Source organism: Nothobranchius furzeri, chromosome 13, assembly GCF_043380555.1.
Source record: "Nothobranchius furzeri strain GRZ-AD chromosome 13, NfurGRZ-RIMD1, whole genome shotgun sequence".
NCBI classification, from domain to species: Eukaryota; Metazoa; Chordata; class Actinopteri; order Cyprinodontiformes; family Nothobranchiidae; genus Nothobranchius; species Nothobranchius furzeri.
Window position 1 is genome coordinate 25,428,153 of NC_091753.1, and position 23,319 is coordinate 25,451,471.

General features: G+C 42.4%; 1 protein-coding gene across 9 annotated transcripts in view; it reads right to left on the reverse strand.

Annotated features, from left to right (window-relative positions):
• fli1 (Fli-1 proto-oncogene, ETS transcription factor) overlaps positions 1–23,041 on the reverse strand; it is a 38,812-nt gene extending 15,771 nt beyond the window's left edge. For 2 of the 9 annotated variants that reach the window (XM_070543175.1, XM_070543173.1), the window contains exons 1-5: positions 22,897–23,041; positions 21,528–21,631; positions 10,410–10,621; positions 9,650–9,801; positions 6,930–7,133 (exon numbers count right to left, since the gene is read on the reverse strand). In XM_070543175.1, coding sequence (XP_070399276.1) covers positions 6,930–7,133; positions 9,650–9,801; positions 10,410–10,621; positions 21,528–21,593 — 634 coding nt within the window. In that variant the 5' untranslated portion in view covers positions 21,594–21,631; positions 22,897–23,041. Of the gene's footprint in view, positions 1–6,929; positions 7,134–9,649; positions 9,805–10,409; positions 10,622–16,307; positions 16,429–16,471; positions 16,653–21,527; positions 21,632–22,896 lie in introns of those variants that run through there. The other 7 variants (XM_070543174.1, XM_070543172.1, XM_070543178.1 and 4 more) reach the window with 5 other exon arrangements.
• Positions 23,042–23,319: the final 278 nt, after the last annotated feature.

Sequence of the window (23,319 nt, forward strand, 5' to 3'; positions counted from 1 at the left end):
TAGAATAGAAATTGGCAACAGAGTATGATATCTGCAGCTTTTTGGTCCAGACTGTATTACTGAAACTTCTCCTATTTGTGAGAGTATTCAGGCAACATAAAACTGAACAGCATTTACGAAAATAGCACATGAATAGCCCAGCTGTGGTTAGTTTTCAGCTTTTATTGCTTGGTACTAATGTCTACTTGCTCAAACTTAAACAGAGAAGGTATTAAGTATTTATAATTTTCCACAATTCAAATTCCAATTTGCCCCTTGAAAGCATCTTATTTAAACTAAAAGAGACAACGGAATTTCTGGAAATGAATAAATGATGTCCGGTTGTTGAAAAATATTGGCAGCTTTACACCATATAACCATAAAAATCAGGTCCAAAGTATATACGGTGCAGGTCTAGTGTCTTTGGGGATGCATATTGGATGCGATGTTTCCTCCTGGCCGGCTCAGGGTCCTGCACCTGTTGATGATGTCACACTAGATGATTTGCTGAACGTCTGACTTACGGAAGTTACGTTTCTGAGCTCTCCTTTTCTGTGGCCGTCTCCAAGTTTCGGTCCTCCACCACCTCTCTTACCCGTGGTGTCCCACAAGGTTCTGTGCTGGGGCCTCTGCTCTTCCTCCTCTATCTGCTTCCTCTTCAGCACATCCTGAGCTCCTTCAAAGGAATCTCCTACCATATTTATACAGATGACATCCAACTGTACATCTCCTTTAAGCCCCATGAGATGTCTAAGCTGCAGCTGTTACACACCTGCTTAGACTCTATCAAAACCTGGATGGCTGGGAGCTTTCTTCAGCTGAATGAAGATAAGACTGAGATCCTCATCTGTGCCCCAAACAAGCTGGTTCTCAAAGTCAGAGACTCTCTTGGTCAGCTTGCTTCCCACATCAAACCTTCTGTCAGGAATCTAGGCGTGACCTTTGACCCAGCTCTCACCCTGGATTTTTATGTTAGTTCTCTTGTTTGCTCTTCCTTCTTCCATCTCAGGAACATTGCTAAGCTGAGCCCCATTCTGTCTCGCTCTGAACTTGAGACAGTTATCCACACCTTCATCTCCTCACGCTTAGACTACTGTAACTCTCTTTTCACGTGTCTGAGCAGAACCTCCCTGAACTGTCTACAGGTGGTTCAGAATGCCTGTGCTCGGCTTCTGACCAAGTCCTCCAAACACACCCACATCACCCCGCTTCTTCTCCAGCTTCACTGGCTGCCAGTCAACTTCAGGGTTCATTTCAAGATCCTGGTTCTGGTCTATAGGGCCTTACATGGACAAGCACCATCTTATATTGGTGATCTTCTTAGTCCCTACACCCCCAGCAGGTCCCTGAGGTCCAGTGATCAAAGCCTACTGGTTGTGCAGCACCAGGCTAAAGACCAAAGGTGACAGATCATTTGCTGCTGTGGCCCCCAGACTCTGGAACTCTCTCCCCCTGAGCCTGAGATCAGTGGACTCAGTGCTCTCCTTTAAAAATCAGCAGAAGACTCACTTGTTAAAGCTGGCTTTTGTATGACCTTCTTCACCACTCTCTATTTATTCTGCTCTCCCCACCTATTCCACCTTCCTCAGGATCCACTGATTTCCCTCTTTCCTATTCACTCTCTTTCTTAACATTTCTTCTTTTAAATCCCAATTGCCTATTTTTGCTCATTTTAAATATATTTTTAAACAGTTTATAAATGCTTTTTTATATTTTAACATTTTTTTGTTTTTGTTTTTGTGAAGTGAAATGATATTTTCTTCTTCTTCTTCTACCACGTTCAAAGACATTTAAGAAGTAAGAAACATGAATTTAACAACAAAACTGTTAAACTCTTTCCAAAACATATGTGAAAGAAAGAATCGAAAAAAAAGATGCAATATATTTTGGCCAAGCAGTATTGCCACAGTATGATGACATCATCAGCAAGTGCAGGACCCAGAGCAGATCCAGAAACTACAGTGCCAGAAAACTACAATCAGTGTTGCATTCTCTTGATGGAATTAACTGAATAACCAACAAAGTCTGAGGAGTCACACCGAGCCCACGTGCTTTGTGCTCCACATTTAGTGTTTTTTTTAACTAGCAACAGTCAACCGCAATATGGTGTAAAACTACCCTGAAATGTATGTACTGCCCCCTAGTGGCAGGAAACTACACACTGCAACTTTAAGGGCATGGTTGGTTTGACGGACATCCTTTGGGCTCCCAAGCTCATCCATCCCTTGCAAGTCATTTCTTCCTTAAAAAAAAAAACAAGGTGAGAGCTATATGACAAACTCGAGGCTTCTGAACTGTGGCCTTTTAATTAGCTGGTTAAATCATAGTGTCTACATCCAGAGTCCATGCATGACATATAGCACCAGACTAGCGTAAAAGACTACATCTAAACTTGTTCAAGCTCTGCTGCAAACTACCGATCTGGTAAAATAGCAACAAATATAAGTAACTGTCTCATATTTTTTCATGAATATGTAATTAAACTAGTGCTGTTAATAAAAGAAAGTCCAATACTGTGACTGGGCATACATATGAAATACAACTATCCACATCCGTCTTACATCGCAACACCATTCTTCTTCAAACATTATTATGCAGAAAAACAACAGAACTGTCCTTTTTTTCCCTTTTGAAGGCCTGAGCTGACAGAAATGCAGCGGAGGCTGTGACTGATGAATGGATTGACATAGTGAGTGAATGTGGTGCAGAGATTACATTCCAAATCGTACCACCAGCCAAAAGTAAGTTCTGGGAAACTCAAAAGACCACACCTGAGACTATTCCAAAGCTCCACCACAAAGACCAGGGTTGTTCTAGGAATTAACATGTCTGGCATGATGTGTTGGATGGGAAAACTGTTAAGTTCACTATGCTGCAGACTTTCAGACCTGTTCTTGTCAATAGTCGTCAAAGCCAGTTAGCCAAATAAACAAACAGTGCTTCTGATCTCACCTTTAAAGAGCTGAGGATTAGGTGGATGATGTTGGTGATGCTTCCTAATGACAGTAATATTACAGAAACTACAAAACCCAATGAGGTGAGACCTTAAGTCAGTAGGTTTCTGGGAAACAAGTCTGCCTGTGTTGCTGCATCTGAAACAAATTCAAAAATAAAATACGTATCGTTCATTCCTCAATGTTGGAGAGGAGCTCTGTCTATTTTAGAGCCTTCAACCACCATAGATCAATTGTGAGAAACATACATGACCAGAGATGTTTGTCATTATGAGGTGACCTCCTATAGATTTATGCTAGCCTAGAAATCTACATAAACTGTAGCAGTAGAATAAGATTATGCTCTGCAGATCAGTCTAGCCACGCTCAGTTGCAGCCATTGGCCCAAACAGCTGTATGTCTTTCCAATCACAGCACTCTATGTTTGTTGGGCGGGCTTAGGGCTATGAAAGGAAAAATTCAAAGATGGAGTCAGCTCAGGAATGGCACTTGTTTGAAATAGAATACAATAGAAAAAAATAGCATGCAGAGACAGTTTGAATGACAACCTTGGATTCCACCTCACAACCAAGTTGTATCCATGGATCGTGGCCAGACTATCATATCTATAAGATGGCTAGCTGGGCTAGGTGTGTACCATTCTAGATGAGAACATTTCTTCCATCCATCCATCTGGTGGAGCCTCCAGCTCCAGTTTTATCTGAGGGTGGTCCACAGAGGTAACAGCTCCAGGTCAGAGAGTACATGTGAAACCTCCTGCAAGTTCTGGGTCTGCGCTCTGGTCTCCTTCCACTTCCCAGTAAACCTCTATATCAGTGATCCTCAACTCCCTTCTCCAAGGGCTGGTATTCAGCATATTTTACTGTTTTCCCTGCATCAACACACCTTATTTTAATCAGCAGGTGATTAACAGGCTTCGGCAGAGCCTGATGAGCTGCTGAACAGGTAAATCAAGTGTGTTGGTTTAGGGAAATGCCTAAAACAAGCTGGATACCAGCCATGGGGGGAGGGCGTTGGGGATCATTGAGGAAATCGAGACAGTAAAATCAACCCCGAGTTTTCTCGATGATAGAGGACCTCACCGTTACCATTTGGCAGAGGTCAGCAATTTTTTGTCGGGTCATTTTCTACACTGATACAATATTAATAAAAAATAAAGAACTGTCTCCTGGTATTAATAAAAGTGCCAAATATGAACATTTTTCAAATCAAATAAAAAAAACAACTACCTTACAATAAAAATACGCTCCTTTCCGTGTTTAAACCATGGCGTCTGCTTCAGATCCCTTTCCACTTATGCTATTGTGACATGAACGTGGGTTCCTGTAAAAGCGAAGTGTCTGAGCAGTCAAGTGAGCAGCCACAGACGGCTTTGTTACGGTGGCTAACGGCAGACAGCTAACGGGCTCGGGGCCAGACTGTTGAGCCCCGCTGCACCAGTGATAATCTGCCAATAGAAAGGACTAATGCAAGGGGGAGCTCAATAAAAATGTTGTGAGGGGGAGAAAATGGAAGGAGAGAGTGAGAGCTCCAGAACTCCTTTTTTCCCTACTCAGCCTGCGAGCCCAGATGTTTATGGCCTGTATAAACTGTTGAGGGTTCGAGAATGTCCCCCCCGCTCTGATGAGAGCAGCAGTGGAGCAGAAGCCCAGACTTATCACTCTCCCTCTCAGTCCTGACTCCCTCACTGTAAATCCATTCAAGCACACAAGCAATGGTGACAGCTGGGAAACAGAAGTGTTGCTATTCTCCAACATCTCTGTCGTTTCAAACCATTTCCATACACACCAAAAATGATCCATCTGCTCCATCCTTTTAATACTTTTGTTCGAGTTTCATCCTCTGACTCAGGCTAACAACCTCCTGTTGTTACCCTCAAATCACTACTATCCCATTACCATTCTCTCTGTCAAGGATTTATTCCATCGTTTTGTTCGTACGATTATGTTTCTGTAGAATTACCGCAGATCCGTTTTCAGTTTTCTAAAGTATTTGTCTTTCCCCTGCTCTCCTCTGGTCTGAAGACACAGTCTCTCGCTGTTTGAGGTTTGTTTCTCTGCTCTGCTTCCAGCACATGTGGTATCAAAACGACCTACATGGGTGCGATAAAGCAAACAGTCCGCAGTCCCCTCCCTGACAGACTAATTTGAACAAATTCTCAAATTGCACCCCAAATTGAAAGCACATTGGGGTGTGGGCGGCCATCACTTATAAAAATCTGGATAAATGACCGGCAATTAGGCCAAAATAATGCTCAGGCAACAGCCCTTGTTACTGTAAGCAGCTGGGTACCCAGACAGATGTTCAGCTCGTGCCCGTGGCTGGACCGGCGTGGGTGTCTGAACATTTTCGAGGATGACGTGGCAGGAATGTTTTGTTATGGCATGGCTATGGGGTGGGGAAGGCTGTCCCTGCTCTCTGCCAAGTGTTCCTACAAGCCCTAATGAAGCTCAGGAATGGTAATCAAAGGTTCAATAAACTGCACTAAATGCACACATGCTAAGCACACGCATTTATGAATTGATGATGATTGCACCATCGGTTTCTGGAGGATTGAGGGTAATATCTGAGGCTGTGGAGACTTGGAAAGGAGCTTGACATTGGATGACCTGTAATCACTAATACTTCCAGGGTTTGGCTCTGCCCCCCATTCTTTTCCTCTTTCTGTATTCTGGAAGCTCGCCGAAGCTCAAGCTCTCATGAGTGAAGCCAGAAGTCTATTTTCTGGACACAGCTATTCCTCTGCTATGATTTTTTTTGTTTGTTTGTGCTGTGGGGGTAGAAGAGAGAAAGGATCTAAGAATCGCTAACCCTGCGGTGTTTGTGTTAAACGCAACCCTTTCCTTTTGCATCTTATTTAGATTTGTGTGCACTAATATGGTTCATCTTGCCTTTAGGCTCTTGGAGTTAATAAAGTGCACTTTTTGCATCTTAAAAGAGTTGTGCAAGTCATCCAGCCTACGGGATAATTCATCTTTTCGACTGGTGGGAAAAGATCCAAATTAATTTCAACCGGCAAGCAAAGAGGAGACCCTTCTTGTCTCCAAAACACATAAAATATCCATTTTTTAAAGTGCAGCGAGGGGCAGAGTTGCAACACAGCAAACATAAGCTCAGTCCTGCAGCCAGTGATCATTATGCAAACTGCTCTGCAGAGCGTGCCCAGTGGTGGTCAGACAAATCCACCCGCTACAGCACCGCACAATGAGCCTGTTATACTTATGGCAAGCATCTCACTCTGCCCAGACGCAGCACACATAGAAAACTGTTGACACCCACAAAATACAGTACCCATTACATCACATCAAGGTCCATCACAACTTTTTGGGGAAGAAAAGTTAAATATAGCGAAGCTAGCAGCCACTCCACCCAATGTGTTGTCATGCTATTCTGCAACAGCGGCAGAAGAAACTCTCTTTACTCGGAGGAGCCTAAAGCAACGACAGTTGAGTATTCAAACCACAGCCCCTCCAGATGTTACGTCTTAGATCAAAACTCCATTTGCATACAGCTTCAGAAAAACACTGGCTTTGTTTCCCCAAAGAAACATATGAAGCAGGATTTCTCTGAGGTGCGCTTCAAAGGTAGGAGGCTCACATTTAGTTGCCTCCACTGCAAATTGCAGCTCAGAGTTCTTTGCTGTGCTGAACACGCAGGCCGAGCGCCGATTCCTGAGGCTATGCACCTGGCCTTCATCTCTCTCTCTGGACCATGTGGAATAAGGTCCTGCAAAGTGTAGTGGGGGGTGTAGTTGATGGTTATCTTGAGATAGAAAGAAACTTCTCTTGGTGGAAGAAACAAACACCAGTAAGAGTCGTTTGATTGATAATTGGAATATTTTTTCTAGATTTTTGGAGCAAATTTTTCAAATTTGTGCTTTGCCTTTTTAAAAAGTATTTTTCTGCGGACACAAGAACGTTCTAGTTTACTGATCACCGTCCTTCTCCCCAGCCTGCTTCCTTTGTTTCAGATGTCTTTTGCACACTGTAGACTTACTTTCCCTGAGGTAATTGAGATGAGAGAGAAGCACTTCTGCGTTGTACATGGAGGTGAGCCGGAGGAAGTCGTCCTTGCTCATCTTGCAGAGCTCCTTGCCGTCCGTGTTTTGAAACAAAGACGTGTCGATCTCCAGCAGGCCGTACTCCTTGATGGCCCATTCTAGCCACTGGCGCACGTGGTCCTGGGACCACAGCGACGGGTCTGCAGGAGGACAGGAGAAGAGCGGAAGTTTATTGACTGGGAAAAAAGAGCTTATTTATGGACACTCGGGGAAGGCAACCGGGAAGTTCCTAAAGCTCACTGAAGTGGAGGGAGGGTGAGAAATGAACAGGCTGAAAACTGAATTTGGCTCAGAAACATCAGGAAAGTCATTAAATTCTTTTTTTTTATACTTTTTTTTAAACACATCAGATGAGTTTCCCAGAAGCAGGAGCTTCAGACACATTTTCAAGCACAGAACAGATCTCACAGTTCGTTTGTGATTGATAAAATGTTCTTTGGCCAGTGTTACGACCCTGTGGGTCCACCTGTGGCTGATCAGGACATCCTACATGATGCACCTGACTGACATCTCTGTTAGGTTTAGTTTGCACCTCACCATTTGAACTTCTGTTTCTTTAGAGGCTAATAAATTGTGTTTAAAAATTTAATGGGGTCTCTCTCCTTTTGCTAAGACTGCCTCATCATGACGACGTCAGCTGAAACAAACACAAGCAGAGTTTTGCCCCTTAAAGTAAAAATAGAAACAAATTAAAGAACAACATCTAGGACCTGCTGACGGACTAACAAATTCACCAGTGTAATTGGAAAAGTATTAACGGATTAAATAAGTAAAAAGTCAGACTCCCTAATGTTACTATGGTGATATTTTGTTGAAGGAGATCAAACCTAAACTGTTTATTGTTTGCTGATTTCTCTTTGCAGAAAGAATGAATGACAATGTGCCTTTATTCATGCCATTCATTTAGACTATTGAGTCATATTATGCTCTTCCCTTTATGTGATAACTAAATTCACCATGGCATGCAGCATTCAGCGTATCGTGCTCTGCGACAAACCCACTCACACACCCTCGTTACACCTTGTACAGGTTTTGAGGGTAGGTCAAAAAAGTTGATGCTGATTTTTGAAAGGGTTTCAATTCTTATTTCTTTATACCAGATAAAAATGTCTTAATATGTAAATAGTCAAAGAATCATCTCTCATGTTGGTGAAACTGCTTTGATTCATGCTTTTCTAATCCCCTAAATTTGCCATAAATCCCTTTAATATTGAGTTATAACGTCTTCTTCCGCCTATCCAGGTCTGGGTCGCGGGGGCAGCATCCCAACTTGGGAGTTCCAGACCATCCTCTCCCCGGCCACCTCCACCAGCTCCTCCGACAGGACCCCAAGGCGTTCTTGGGCCAGTTCGGAGATATAATTTCTCCAACGTGACCTGGGTCGACCAGGGGGCCTCCTACCAGCAGGACATGCCTGAAACACCTGCCTGGGGAGGCGTCCAGGAAGCATCCTAACAAGATGCCCAAACCATCTCAACTGACTCCTCTTGATATGGAGGACCAGCGGCTCCACTCCGAGTCTCCTGAATGTCAGAGCTCCTCACCCTATCTCTAAGGCTGAGCCCAATCACCCCGCGGAGAAAACGTGTTATTTAATTATATAAATATATTGTTTTTACTGTACTCAAGAAAACTTCCAACGTTTGCTTAGTTTTTAAATTGACTGAAGATGTGTTCTCTTTCTTTAGACTGCTGTGAAAAGTTAGCCCGACCTGCCAGATACGCCCTCTCTCTACTTTACACAGTGGACAAGTCTGGTTACTCAGAGGCAGAGTCACATGAGGGGCGGGACTAGCCAGCTTAAAAAATAACCAATCAGATAATAGGCGGAAATGACGACTGTATCGCGCTACGCTGTAGTTTATTTATCTGTAGTCAAAGATGGAGTCTGTCAACGCCGCTAACGTCTATCCTCGGAAGAAAGGCTTTTAGCGCTTTTTCCTCTTCTTGTGGTTTTAAGGACATGTCCAAGTTATTGAGAACAGAGGAAAGAGCAGCAGCGAACTCTGCTTCAGACGCCATCTTTGTTGTTTACGAAAAACTGAGCATCACGGTGTGTGACGTACGCTGCACAGCGCTGATTGGCTCGGTTAGAATTCTCAGCGGGTGGGGTTATTTGAATGGGAGCGTTACCCTTTGCTTCCTATGAGGAAGCATTGGCAAAGCTGGCCATGGCTAGTGAAATGTTGGAGTTGCTACTGAAGGTCCTACGAGTTACGTTAAGAGTGAATCTTGACATCAGAGACCCAAGTTTTCCATTTATACTGGCGCTACAACCAGCCGACTCAGCTGATCTCTCCTTGATCAAAATACCACCACATAGCAGGAAAAGCAGAAGGAGAACCATGAGCGGGAAGGAGTAGCCACCATGTATTGGTCTTTAGCTTTTCCTTCTGTCTTCTAATTTTAATTTTATTTTCTTCAGTAAAGACTGAATCTGAGAGAATGATGAACTTATTTATGCTACCAGGTAGACTCCTTAAAGTCAAGGTTATTGCATCACATGTGGATATTCCAAAAGAAGTAAAGACAAAATTAACATTCAAAACTAAAATTTTTCCATATAAAAAACAAAGATGTAATAAACCTGCTTTTAGAGTTGTAACACTGAGAAGCTCTACATGTTTGTGTTATTTTGGTGATGTTCTGTTTCTACCTGCAGGTACGATGACTCTTCGCTCATTGGTGGTCATGTTGGGGGGCGGGGCGCTCTTCTCATCCATGTAGTTTCCATAGGTCATCTGAGATGTGTCATTGCCCCCCACAAGCTTATTACATTTGCCCACACTGCAGTCCACAGGAGACTCCCTGCTGCCCAAACACACACTTAATGCATGCATAGTTGTAAAGACATCATCAGCAGATACATCGGGTGTTGGAGAGTTTCCTTCTAGAAGCTGACGTTGGTAGCCTAGAAATCTAGACCAACTGTAGTAAAAGATTTAGCTTTGCGGGTTGGTCTAGCCACGTTCCACCGGACCGTCAGCAGCCCTAATATTGGCCCAAACAGTTTTCTGTCTTATATGTTTGTTTTCCGGGCTTTGCACCAGAGCTGTGATGTAGAAAAACAACAGCGGGGAAATGACGCTTAAACTACGTTGGCATCAACTTTGAACAATTTAGACTTGAGTTTTTATTTGAGACATGAGCAGATAGAGGTACCTAATTAATTTATTTAAAAAAAGATGAATTTGCTTCTTCTTTGAAGATATATGGCAGACTGCTTCATTTGCTGAGCGATGAATATGTCACATTGGTTGTTTCTCTGATTGGTCCTAGTGCTAGCTTGAAAGACAAGCGTATGGCAATGACTCACCCTTCATTTTCCAGCTATACCAAAGCTTAGAAGCTAATTGTTGGTTAGATGCAGTGAGTGGTGTTAAATGACAGTTTAGGACCGATGGAACAGAACTTACCTGGATCCGTTCATGTGCTCGTATTCTCTCTTGACATTGACCCGAACAGGCTGGTTGATCCACTCCTGCTGGGGGGGAAGAGGGTTGATTTTGTGGGTCTGGCCATAGTCCTGTGTGCCAGATGCAGTCATTTCTGCTTTGGGGAGAGGGGCAGCAGCAGCGTATGGAGGCTCAAATAAGGACTGGTCTTCACTCACCACTGATAGCGCCTCCTGCAGGAGGGGCAAACAATCACTCATTATTTCCTTCTCAGATTCAGAACTATAGGGAATAAGTTACAGGACACATACATCAAACACCTATGGTTGCTGCTTAATCTGAAAACATGCAACTGAACAGCTTTTCCTCAGCAGCTTTAACTCTGAGTCTTATCATCTGACCCTCGAGCAAACAAAAACTCAAGTCCATAATTTGACCAAAACTTGTGATGTAGAATTCTCAATCTCTTGTGTATTTTTGTTTACAGCAATTATGTGCAGTTATGGGTCATATCACAGTCTGGGATCCTCAGTAGTTTGTGTACACAGTCCGTGCTGGGACTGTGGCTTCCTGTTGACGATAAGATGACTTCAGTCTGCAAGGTGAGATAAGATGCTACAAACGTCCTGGTTTAATCACATCCCAGCTCAATAAACACAGCAGCAATTAATGAACAATTAAAACATGACATTTCTCACTTGTGATTCCAATGCCTTTACTAATACCCCCCCCCAACACACACACACACACACACACACACACTCAAGAAGACACAACAGAGAGAAGGGGGTCACCGCTACTCTGACCTCTCTGCTTTTGGCTCAGATGGAGCGATGTATGTTTATTAAAGAAAACAAACCCAGAAACTTGTTGAGTTGACCAAGCAAGCGCTCGCTGGGCTCCGACATGCTGCTCGTGTGACGTCTCCAAAATAAAACATGGATTACTCAGTGGAATTGTGTGTACTGAAACTCTAATTTCCCTCTGGGATTAATAAAGTATCTTTGATGGATTGATTGACAAGTTACTGCTAAAGCAACGTGTCAGTCCAGATCTTTGCCGATCACCATGTGTGCAGCTAACAATGATCAGCTAAGTCGGTTTTTGTTTTTGTCACACTATTAAACTATTGGCAGAAGTAAAACAAACACGTAGAAAAAAAACTATAAGGCCACAACTGAAGCAAAATCACAACAATATGTGTTGGAGGATTAGGCTCAGTTCTGATGTACATCTGGATGTGATTGGATCTGATGGCACAGCTCAGACTGAGACGTGTCTAATCCCAGAGGATAGACTCATTTCATTCCAGCAGGCCACATATCTGCTTCAGGGGGAAGATGCTGGTTGATATTCATTGATCCGTATTTCTAACGTGTAGCCGTTGCGTTCTGTAAAACGTTACTTTTATTAAAAGTGAAATCCTCTTGAGCTCACATGACTTCAGCAATATTTCTTTCAAGTGCGTGTCGTGAATGGAAAAGGTTTGTGCTTTCCCCCATTTGAGTGAGAAATGTCTGTTGTTTCTGAAGTGGATGAGTTCATATTTTCATTGGACAGATTTAAAAACAACAAAAAAAAATGGTTTGTTGATGGTAAAGAGCAGGGTTTTAATTTCCTCACCAGCTCCAAGCTTACTGACATGAACCATGCACAGGGGCGGCTCTAGAAAAGGGCTTTCCGATGTGGGCCCCACCAATGGGGGTGGTACACCAAAACCATAAACTAACAGAGAATTTCATAGGGTTTTTGGCTTTTGCCTTATATTTAGACTAGTTGAAACACTACAGGGTGAGAATTGTACTCTTTTACATTCAATTATCAGAAAAACTAAATGAGTAAAGGCTGTGACGCTTTAGCACTTTTAATTCTATTAAATACAATAATCTGAAAATCTTATTATTTAAAAAGTGGACTATTACTTAACTAATGTTAGTGTAGCATTTATACAAATACCTAATAAGTTTTTACTATGTAATTAAAGTTTGAAGCTGGAACAATTTAATAAAAAGCTATTTTAAAAAAAAATAATGCCTCCACGGGGCATGTAGAGGTGTTCAGAATGAAGGTTCAGTATTTCATTTAAAAGCTATATTTTAATTTTAAAATAATCAAATATGTATGTTGACGGGCATGACACTGAGGTCAATAGAGGGCACCATTGTGGGTTTCCAACCCGTCCATTCGACACAGCAAGGCTGGCACTACGGAAAATGGCGGACTTGGCAAGTCAAGCAGCTGCTTCTGAGACCAGAAGATGTCTTTATCCTTCTCAAAAAAGGAGTGACCATAAAAGCAAAGTGAGTTCAGGTGAAGCCTAAAACAGATGGACCCAGATAAAAAAAAGTTTCACGTATCGGAGCGAACCTGGCATCCCGACGGCTGGAAACTTTGTTCAATTGTTGCAGCTACAACCTCCACTAGATGTCGCTTTGGTGTTTGTGTTCCATATTGTACCTTTAAAAACCAAAACAGTAATAATAAACTAAATAATATTGGCTCATTCTAACTGGAGCACTTAGACACTCCACCAGAGGGCCAACAGCAAAAACCTGAAGTTGTTGTCTGTCAGTCACTCAGTTGTCTTCCCCGTTGTCTCCTCATTCCTTCCATAAAGGATTTGATATGAGAGGCTTTTGAAGAAAGAACTACTTCCCCTAAGGATGTAGAGCTTGGATAGACCTGGACAGATGCAAATAAAACATCTAAAATAATCAAATCCTTATTTGAAAAATAAAACGTCATGACTTTAAAGAAAAGAAACTGATGAAATTTGAAGTTTACATAGCTTCTCATGGGATTAGAAACCCTGACTACTTTTCAGACTAAAGTTTCCTTTTGATAATTTGTTTAGTTGGGATTTTGCTTTGCTACTCTTGCTTCATCCCTTTAGTTATGCTATTAAGGCTCAGCGTTCAATAGAAGACACATTTGGCCCAACTCTTCTGTTTGTCTTTTCCCTGCCTCCCAGAATCCACTCCTGCCAGAAGGAAGGCCTGCTGGAGGTTTCCTTCCCATAATCAAAATGAATTGACAGCTTAACTGGCTCAAATCTGGACTCGGTATGAAGTAGAATTTTTGCTTTTTTTTTTTTTTTTTTTTACTAGTTTGACGTGATTTTAGACTGGCTCCAAAGAATCAAAATAAATTAAGAAAAAAAAATGGATACAGGAGTAAATATTACCATTAGGGATGTTTGATAGAATTGGTCTACCATTTGTATTGGCTGATATTGGCGTTAAAATGTAACATGGGAAAATATCGATATCGATTTTCAGTCTTTTATCAACTCAACTTTTATATGGCACACACCTATTATACACCAAACTCTTCAGCTGTCTCTCCTCTCTCTCAAAATGTCAAAATAAAACAGATATGAGGTAAATCTTTTGAGATATTTTAGTTCATTTGGCAGAACTTGTGAAGTGGAAACTTAGTAAACATATGCTGTTCTCACAGCATGTAGCTATGTGCAGCTAGAGAGCTAACATATGAATAAAACAAGAGTCTCCGCGCAAGGCTAGTTTTTCTTATCTGAAAATCTTTAAGAATATTTTATCACCTTAACAACACACACACACACACACACACACACACACACATATATATATATATATATATATATATATATATATATAATTATGACACGTTATTACAAAATTAAATTAAAGTTGTATAGTAAGAGACATGGGATGTTAGTGACCTGAAGTTGTTAGTTTTTCCAGGGGGGGGGGGGGGGCATAAGAAGGGAACACAGCATATTTGGTATAGGAAATTATGAGTCAGACAATAACAGCATATTGGTTAAAAACAGCTGATATCGAGCATCCCTATTATGAAACACTGCATCCAAATTGTTCATTTCTACTAACTGCCTAAAAATGTCATTGTTTTCCTAACAAAGCGTATCAGACTGAATGTTTTGAGAAGCAGTGAATTATCCAGCAATAAGAGTGAGCAGATACTTACAGATCAATAATGAACGAGTTTTTTTCTGGAGGTTAAATCAGCAGAAAACACATAAAAGCTGTTTTTAATCCTGAAAAGTGAAAACATTGAACCCCCCCCCCCCCCCCTCTGCTAAAATAAGCGTATTTGTCTTCATTCTGGTGATTTCACTGGAAGATCATCCATCACACAACAAGACACATTATCTGGGCAGAGCACAGCCGCCGCTTAGATGATAACGTGTAAAAGAGTGAGAGAATGTCTCATTGCAGCCTGATAAGGGGGTAGCAAACTATTTTGACTGTTGCTCGTTATATTTACAGACATATCAGCCCGTGCAAATGGAGCCATGATTGACAAGTGGTGTGTGCCCATCAAGATAACAGTATATTGTTTTTATAGCATCCTATAACCGGACTGACAGTAGCGATTCTCGGTTTTCTCATCAGTATCTTTGAGAAACACACTCAACCTATATTGAGATTCTGTCTGCGTCACACTGGAATAGATTAACTTTTATTATCTATGAAAAAAAGGTTGTGGAAACTTTCTCTGCTACAATTTGTCAGGTTTTGAAATATTTCCTTCAAAAATTGACAGCCATAAACTCCTTTCTCTATTTTTACAGTTGCAGCGCTCCAGACAAAAGGGATAAATCATGAAGGCGTCACGAGCATTGTGTGAGTGCATGTGACACCTGCTGGGAGCCACCTCTGCTCTGTTTACACCAGCCCGAGTCAGACCTCTCTCCAAGATGCGTCACGACGCGTCTGGATGTGCGCTGCACACCGAGGCTGCACGTGCATCTGTTTGGAGCTCACGCGCACGCGCCGCAACTCGCATTCAGACACACACCTAGGAGCCACCCTTGAGGGTAAGGGGATGGGGGGGGGGGTGCATTCCTGTCTTTTTGTTTAAGGAGGAAAAGGAAACCTGTCAGGAAAAGATTGTGTGGAGCAGGAAGCTCTCATGGCTGTGGGAGTCTTTCCTCTCTTTTAGCCACAGTAGCAGTCATTTAGACCCTGAGATTCAATTCTCACTTCATTAAGTGTTCCAACATCTTCCTTTGTTATAGAAATCACGTCCTCCTGCTGCAGAGACCTCCATACCCACTGGAAGATAATGCCCAGAACGATAAATGGAGGGGTTTAAGTGGCCAGTCTGTTCCAAAAAACGCACACGCACCACACCCTGCTGCCAGAGTTCATTTTGAATTTCCATAAGAAAACAATTCATTCCACTTCTCAGCAATAGCGACAGAAAAAGTGCATATTTCTGCGCTTATGCGCTCAACGGGGTTTGTGCCACTCAACATCTGGTGGCTGCAGCCATGATGCATCTGGAATTCCTGCTTCAGCAGCCAGTAGCCAGTGTGTTAATGTGGACCAGCGCTCTGCCACCACTAGCATACTGTTTCAAAATAGTTGTGTAACTACACAGGGAACGAGCCAAGGTATCATTGTGCAGCCCTGCGGTTTGCAAGTGTCGCAAACTGGGCAGTTGCAGCACTGAGTGGCCAAATGACAGCTTTTCCTCACAAGTTTACCAACAAGAACAAAAAACGTAAATTCTGGCGCCAGTGTGCATCTTAGCATCACAGATGAGAGATGGTTAACTACATGGGACCATCACAGCCTCCAGACCCGCGACACGATCTCCGGACCGAACCGGGCGACGTGCCACAACGCTGTGGCGCACATCGCATCCAGCTGTTCCCAAACTCCTCACTAGAATTTTAAAAAATCACGTTTTACTAAACAAAAATACAGATCCGATGTTTATGTTTCAGTCTGAAACGATCAATACGTCCTTTGTGCGTTTCGTGCGTAATAGTGCGCTTAGGTTCTCCCCCACCACCTCCACCTCCTCCCCGAATAACGTGATTCTGGTTAAGTCCACAAATCCTCGAAACGGTTTGGTGAGAAGAGGGAAGAGAAACTCTTTCAAAGAAGGAAGGAAAGGAGGAATTACCGCTTTCAGACCAAGAGGACAGCGCCGCTCATCGCCGTCAGATCGGTCCCCTCCGCTCTCTGACCGACACGGAGGAGCGTTTCAATCCACTGCTTTAAAAAAAGGAGGCGCAACTCGTTCCCCCCCAAAAAACTCCAACACCCCGTTCAGTCCTCCACCCTTACCTTAATAGTTCCGTCCATTTTGCGCACTTTTCATCGGACCCCGACCATATCCCGAACATGACACGCTCCTGAGTTAATCCCAGTCCCCCGGTATGTGGCGCAGAGAAAGACTTTTTTTTTCGCCGGATTGAGTTTTTTTTTCTCCTCTAAATTTGGGAAGTGAAGTCACCACAGTTTGAGAACGCTTGAGAAGGAAGCTGTGTGTCACTGAAAAGCCCTGCCTTCAAAAAAAAAAAAAAAAAAAAAGAAAGAAAAGAAAAGAAAAGAAAAAAAGGCAGGATACTGTCCAAGAGAGATAAGCAGGGAAAACAATTGAGTGTGATGTTTTTTCTGCTCGGAAATATTTACAGGATGAGATGCCTGCGTTGCGCGGCCACTGCTGTGTGCGCCTGCCGCGGAATACTGTCCACCCCCCCACCCCACCCCACCCACACCCCCGTGTGTGTTTATTGTGTGTGTGTGTGTGTGTGTGTGTGTGTGTGTGTGTGTGTGTGTGTGTGTGTGTGTGTGTGTGTGTGTGTGTGTGTGGGTGGAAGGCTTTCGTGTTTGTCCGACCGCTGAGTTATATCTGCGTCCATCTGACAGGTTTTCTGGATAAACTTAGAGTTCATGTTTTAGTTTCTTTTTTACGCCTCCAGAATCACAGCGCCCCCCCCCCCCCCACACACACACACACACACACGCGCGCGCGCACACACACACACCTCCTGTATAAATCAGACACACTTTTGTGTGTCTCATAGTGGAAGCAATGCATTTCATCCCCTTAATGGACAGATGTTTCTCTCGGAGCGTTAAACCAGGAGGAGATAAACCCGAACACCTGTATCGACACTTTTCCCTTTCTTCCTTTTTTCTAAAACTGCGGATTTTTCCCCTATAAGACTTTCAGCTCGTGACTGCATCATGATCATGGTCTCCATGTGTGCGTCTGCAGCGGTGCAGAGGACCAAACGGATAAAACTGAAGCCTTCATTGCTCTTCATTAATTATTTGATGATTCTTAATCCCAAATTACCCTCCTCAGTTCAGACACAATCCGACGCAGATATTTGACTCAGAGCTATCATGAATTGTCTTTAAGGTGTTGCAAAATTAAATTTTCGGGGACTGGTGTGTGTGTGAACACAAATGTGCCTCTTTTATTATGTTGAAATTATTCTTATTATTTTCTAATGTTGGGGTGATGGCTGTGGGGTGGGGGGTAGTTGGAGGGGTTTCTGCCTTAGGGAGGGCTTGTCAGAGCCCTGCGCCTGACAGCAGGGCCGACCTGTCTGCTCTGACTTTGGGGTCTGGTGGAGCAATGCCCCCCCCCCCACACCCCCCCTTGGGACCACCACATCTGGATCCTGCTAAGGGTCAAGGCTTCTCCTGCCTGAGGCCAGTTCTGACTCGTGTAATTAAGGGAGACACCTTGTTTAACTCTTTAGTGGCCATATTGGTTTCTTTCCCTTTGTTTGTGTCCACATTCCAGCGTCTGGAGTTTTCACATGATGTCTTTTTTAAAGATGAATGATATTAAAAGGCCAATTGTTTATTTATTTTTATTGTTATAGATTGTTGTCTAAAAACATATCTCTTTAAAATGTGGTGTTTCTGTATTTTATGGATTTGCATCAACTAAAGGCATGTTTACCCATATGTGACTTTTTTATTGCAGGCATTCAGACAAAAGAGAAAAAGGCATTGAAAGAGTGTGATACTTTTTGATAACAGACTAATTCTTCTATGTCTAAAATACCAGTTTCAGACAGACTGGAGAGGAGAAACAGGATCTCCCAAGATCATAATGATAAAGTGGTAACAAACATTTTGGAGGGCCAATAAACAGATGCACATCGGTTTACACAGTGAACCACAGAACATCTGGCTTGACGCTTGAACTAGACAGCCAGACATTTCTTCTTCCACCACCAGCCAGTAGCTCCTCTGTCTCTCTGTTTGGGGCGACGAGCCAGAGGTGGGAGGAAACTCTGCTGAACTAACGTGTGCAGCAGGCTTTTAATTGTTAGGGTCCAGTCTGTAATAATCCTAAATAAAATTAGATTATTGATTTTAATATAGAAGGTTTTAAAGTTTATTTTCTTACCATCAGAAAGTTCTTCTCAAAAAGTAAGTTTTAAACAAAAATGTTTCTCCTCCTGCTGAGAGACAGTCCATGTGCGTCTGCCATAGCGTTCCTGTTTATTAAACTTCAGACTTGTGTTCAGATCATTCCTGCTCTCGGGCTAAAAGGCAGCTCAAGTCAAAATACTAAGGGCAGAGAAAATAAAATACAAAAAACGTGGAGTCTGCAGCTCATAGTAGCACGAACTGTCTGGCCCCTCGCTGCAGGCCATAATTAATTTGAGATTTATTTTTATTGGAGAGTTCCAGTCTCGCTTGGCTTTAACCAAACAAAACCAAATGCGAGGGCCTTTTTGCAAGCGCTTGAATGAGGAATATTTCTTTTAACTTTTGTATCAAGGCGTGTCACATGAGCATCTTCCCGAACGACAGGGGAACCAGTGCAGGACTGCACGCCACAAGAATCCAGCAGGTAAATAGAGACAAGAAAAACAAATCTGCATGTTTCCATAGAAAGCTGAGTTTTATGATCCGATTGCAAAGAAATAACTTATACTGTAATTTACCAATTTTCACTTAATATGATACGAATGTTAAAATAAACATTCAGAATAAACTCTACACACATCAACTTAAATATAAATGAGAGGACATTTAACTAAACATTTAGGTAACATACACATTCAGACTGCTTTATGACCAAAGTAACCCACCAAAGTAAAAGCATGTTTAAGAGATCCCCTGCCTAACGTTTACGTCCTTTGATGGTAAGGTGGTAAGTGATGTTTATCAGTGTTCCTGTCTGTGTTCTCCCTTTACCTTCATACATGAACCTTGGTGTGTTACCATCAAAGCACCCCTGAGGTATTAGATAGAAGATAACTTCACCACGCTTTTATTTTGATTAGCTCTTTAAATTCTGCAGATTGAATTTGTATACCTAATTTGTATGTGAAAATTTTACTTGATACATGAGCTGATTCTGAAAGTTTGTAAGGTTATTTTCCTATCCTGTTCCATGCTAATATCAGTGCAGAAATCCTGCAAAACCCAGTGTCTGTGTCCTTTATTCTCTTTCTCTTTTAATAAACTCACATTTTAATTTGTATTCTTTATTATCGAAGCTTATAGCCCACTAACTTTGTGTGTTTTACCTACATACATACATTTTTCCTGTATGTGCCACCTTGACAAGTGAATTTCCCCACTGTGTGATTAATAATGTCAATTATATTCTATTATGGCTTTGGGTTCAAACGTTTAGACATGAAAGAGTAATTTTCCAAATTCATGTGAAAAAAAAATCATGCCCAACTTTTTATTGTTATAGAAAGCTAAATGTAACAGAATGTAACTTCTTTTTTTTTTGTTTTACAGTCCAGACATCAAAAGTAACGGTTGTATTTGACACCATTTGTTTTAAAAGTTTAATGTTGAATCCAGGATATTTATAAAAACCTAAATAGTGCAAGCCAACGCACGTTTAAACATATGAATGTGCCAGTTGTGAGCTAAATATTTAGTTAAGTGCTGTAAAATGGAAGTGAACGTTTAAAATGAATGCATGGTCCGTTGTAGCTAGCACCTCACAGACCACATGATGATTGATTCATCTGTTTGAATATGAATGATTAATTTATGTTTTTCTGCACACTCTGCAACATTAACCAAACCCACTCACTTTATACTCTGGTATCAGACGGGATCTTTTCACGTGCTTTTATTTTGAAGTTCAGTTTCACAACAATCTGACTATGCATCTCAGTTAAGTATTGAGTTAAAAAAAACACACTTGTGTTTAAATTCCAATGTTTCCTTCAAACTTTAAACATTTATACTTTGTTCTACACATTTATTTATTTGGATTTACACATTTAGAATCAGCACCCCATGTCAGCGTTGGCTCCAGCATTTCCCTTTTTTTAGGGGGGAAGAGTTTGAGTTCAATATTTTCTCCTTAAACATCCCTCCTCCCTATTCAACTCTCTCTCTCTCACAACTCAGGAATTGTTCGAAGGCCTGAAACGCAAAAGTCTCTCAGCGGTGTCACAAACGCTGTGGCTGCATGAAAGGAGCCCTTATTCAAAGAGAGGGTTAGGTCTTCCAAACATTAACAAGTCTCCCTTTGGAAAAATACGCTGATTATGAAGATATAACCATAGCTCCCTACTGTACAATGGGTCGTTTTAATCAGCACAATCCGCGCAGTCAAACGTCGCCAGCTTATTATGACGGATGTGCCCAAACGTTTCACCTCACCACTTGTTGACATTATACATTTATACACAGACGAGCGCGCGCTCACACACACACACACACACACACACACACACACACACACACACACACACACACACACGCACACACACACACACACACACACACACACACACACACACACACACACACACACACACACACACACACACACACACACACACACACACACATATATGAACAGCTTCACTTTGTTGTAAGAAAAAGAAACAATTAAAGGTTTCAGCGCCTTCAGTGAAGGCTGCAGCAGGTATCCCCCGCTGCGCCACATGTGACGCGATGCGGGTTTTATGGGCAAACCAGATGTGCGCTGTTTGCTTTATTTACATTCTCGGAACCGAGAGGGAGAGAGAAAGGGGGTTTCGTGACGTCACGCCTGATAATGAGCAGCATCAGTGCCGTTTTATTTTTTTGGACAGGAACATCAACTTTGGCACGACGCGGTTTCTGCTGACAAAGTGTGACAGCAGTGACATCGTCAATTAATGAACTTCGGTTCTGTTCATTAAAATGGCTGAAATAATTCATATTCGCTCAAGTTTAACAGTAAATTGGTTCTTAAACTGCAGTAAAACCTGCTTATGTAATGCGTAAACACGTGAGTCTGCGTGATGGAACAATTAATATTTATAATTGGTAAAAATTTTCAAAAAATATTTACAGGCTGGATACAAATTAAGGAAAGGACCTGAGCCAGTCCTTCCATTATTACCTGATCCAAGAGACGGTGGTGTCTTACCTTGACGTAAGACGACGTGTCAGGGACAGTTTGAAACATGGCAGCCAGGCCCGAGGGAAAGTAGTGTCCACTGGGCCCTGACGGAAGAGAAACAAGTCACATTACTATTAACATTATTATTATTATTATTATTATTATTATTATTATTAGTAGTAGTAGTAGTAGTAGTAGTAGTAGTAGTAGTAGTAGTAGTAGTAGTAGTATCGTTGGTTAGCTTCCTCGTCTGTTAGTTGACCTCACACAGCTTATACCACTTCCACTTAAATAAAGAGAAGTCAAAATCACCTAATGCCCGCACACGCGCGTGCGCGCGAACACACACACACACACACGTCACATTCATTCATAAACCCCTGAATGATTTTTTTTCGTCGTCTTTCAGCAGCGGGCTGCGGTATTGGATTTTGGGGAGGTTTTAATTACCCCCCCCCCCCCCCCCCGCGCACGCACACGCACGCACACACACACACACACACATCACCATATACATTTAACAGCACCAAACCACCAATAGATGGAAATTACACCGGTGACCTGCATCTGGGCAGCCGAGTGAGGGAGAAGAAGTGGGCCCCATCCCAACCCCCACCCACCCCCCTTCCCTGAAGCTTGCCACATATTGAAACACTTTTCCCTTTAATAAGTGCAGCTTACAAAGTCTGGGGTGAAAGGGCACTTAGAGGACGGTGTTTTTAGTCCTTCTCTATGAACCTCTGCAATTATTAGCAGAGGCAGGAGGGACGTCCTGCAGCATGATCATGCTTGATTCAACACTTCACAGGAAAATGCCAAGACAGCTAAAAAATAAAACTGTGAGCTTTTATGATTTATGTTATTGTTTTTGGTAAAGTTTTTTGCAAGCTCTCTTCTTGAAGTTCGCCAAATGCTTCCGATTTAAAAGGCCCACTCAGAAATCCGCATCTGCAGCCAATTAGGACGAGCTGGACTGGTGAAAAACGGCATGAACCTTCAACCGAGACAGCCCCGTGGGCCGAGACCCCTCTAGTGTTACATTTTAAGCATCTTACCTCGCTGTTATCCATCATAAACACGGGCCAACTTATTTTCAGCTAATTCCGGTTATTTCACCCCCTCCTCTCGCCCTTAACTCTCTAATGGGGACTTCAAAACGAAAAAAGTCATTTTATTCGTTGGCAAAAAAAAAAGTTTTTAGGAAATTAATTAAATATGATTAATTATGATCTCTCATATGCAATCAGAAACATTTCCTTAAATGCAAATGCTCCTGCAGCGTGACACGAACAAATAAACAAACGTGCAGAAATGGCTGGCATTCCTCCGCGTGCACAGACGTAGAAGGTTTGCGTTCTTCTGCACTCACCTGTCGTTTGATCGCTTCTTCCGATTCTTCGAAATACCTCCTCCTCTAATTTCAAATAATTAGTCCAGTTCGCAGGTAAAGGGGGGGTCTCTACGTGTTTAGATGTTTTCCCTCTTCCCTGCAACGATGTTGACACAGTTATTTTAGAAAAAGGGGCGCAAAAAGGAGCGTCGGCTTGTATGAATGGAAATGCTGGTGAGAAGGCAGAGCTGCGTCCAATGAGCAGCGAGAGAAAAAACCTCCACTCCGCCTGCAGAGTGAGGCCACTGGAGCATGAAATAAGGGGGGAGAGCAGAGCGAGAGAAAGGGCGTCATAAATCTGATTTATAAAGTATTCACAGGACGAAGAGCGTCGATTGTTTTGATGTTTGTATTGAATAATTGGAGGTGCGTCACAGTCTGTTCTCCAAAGAAAAAGCGACT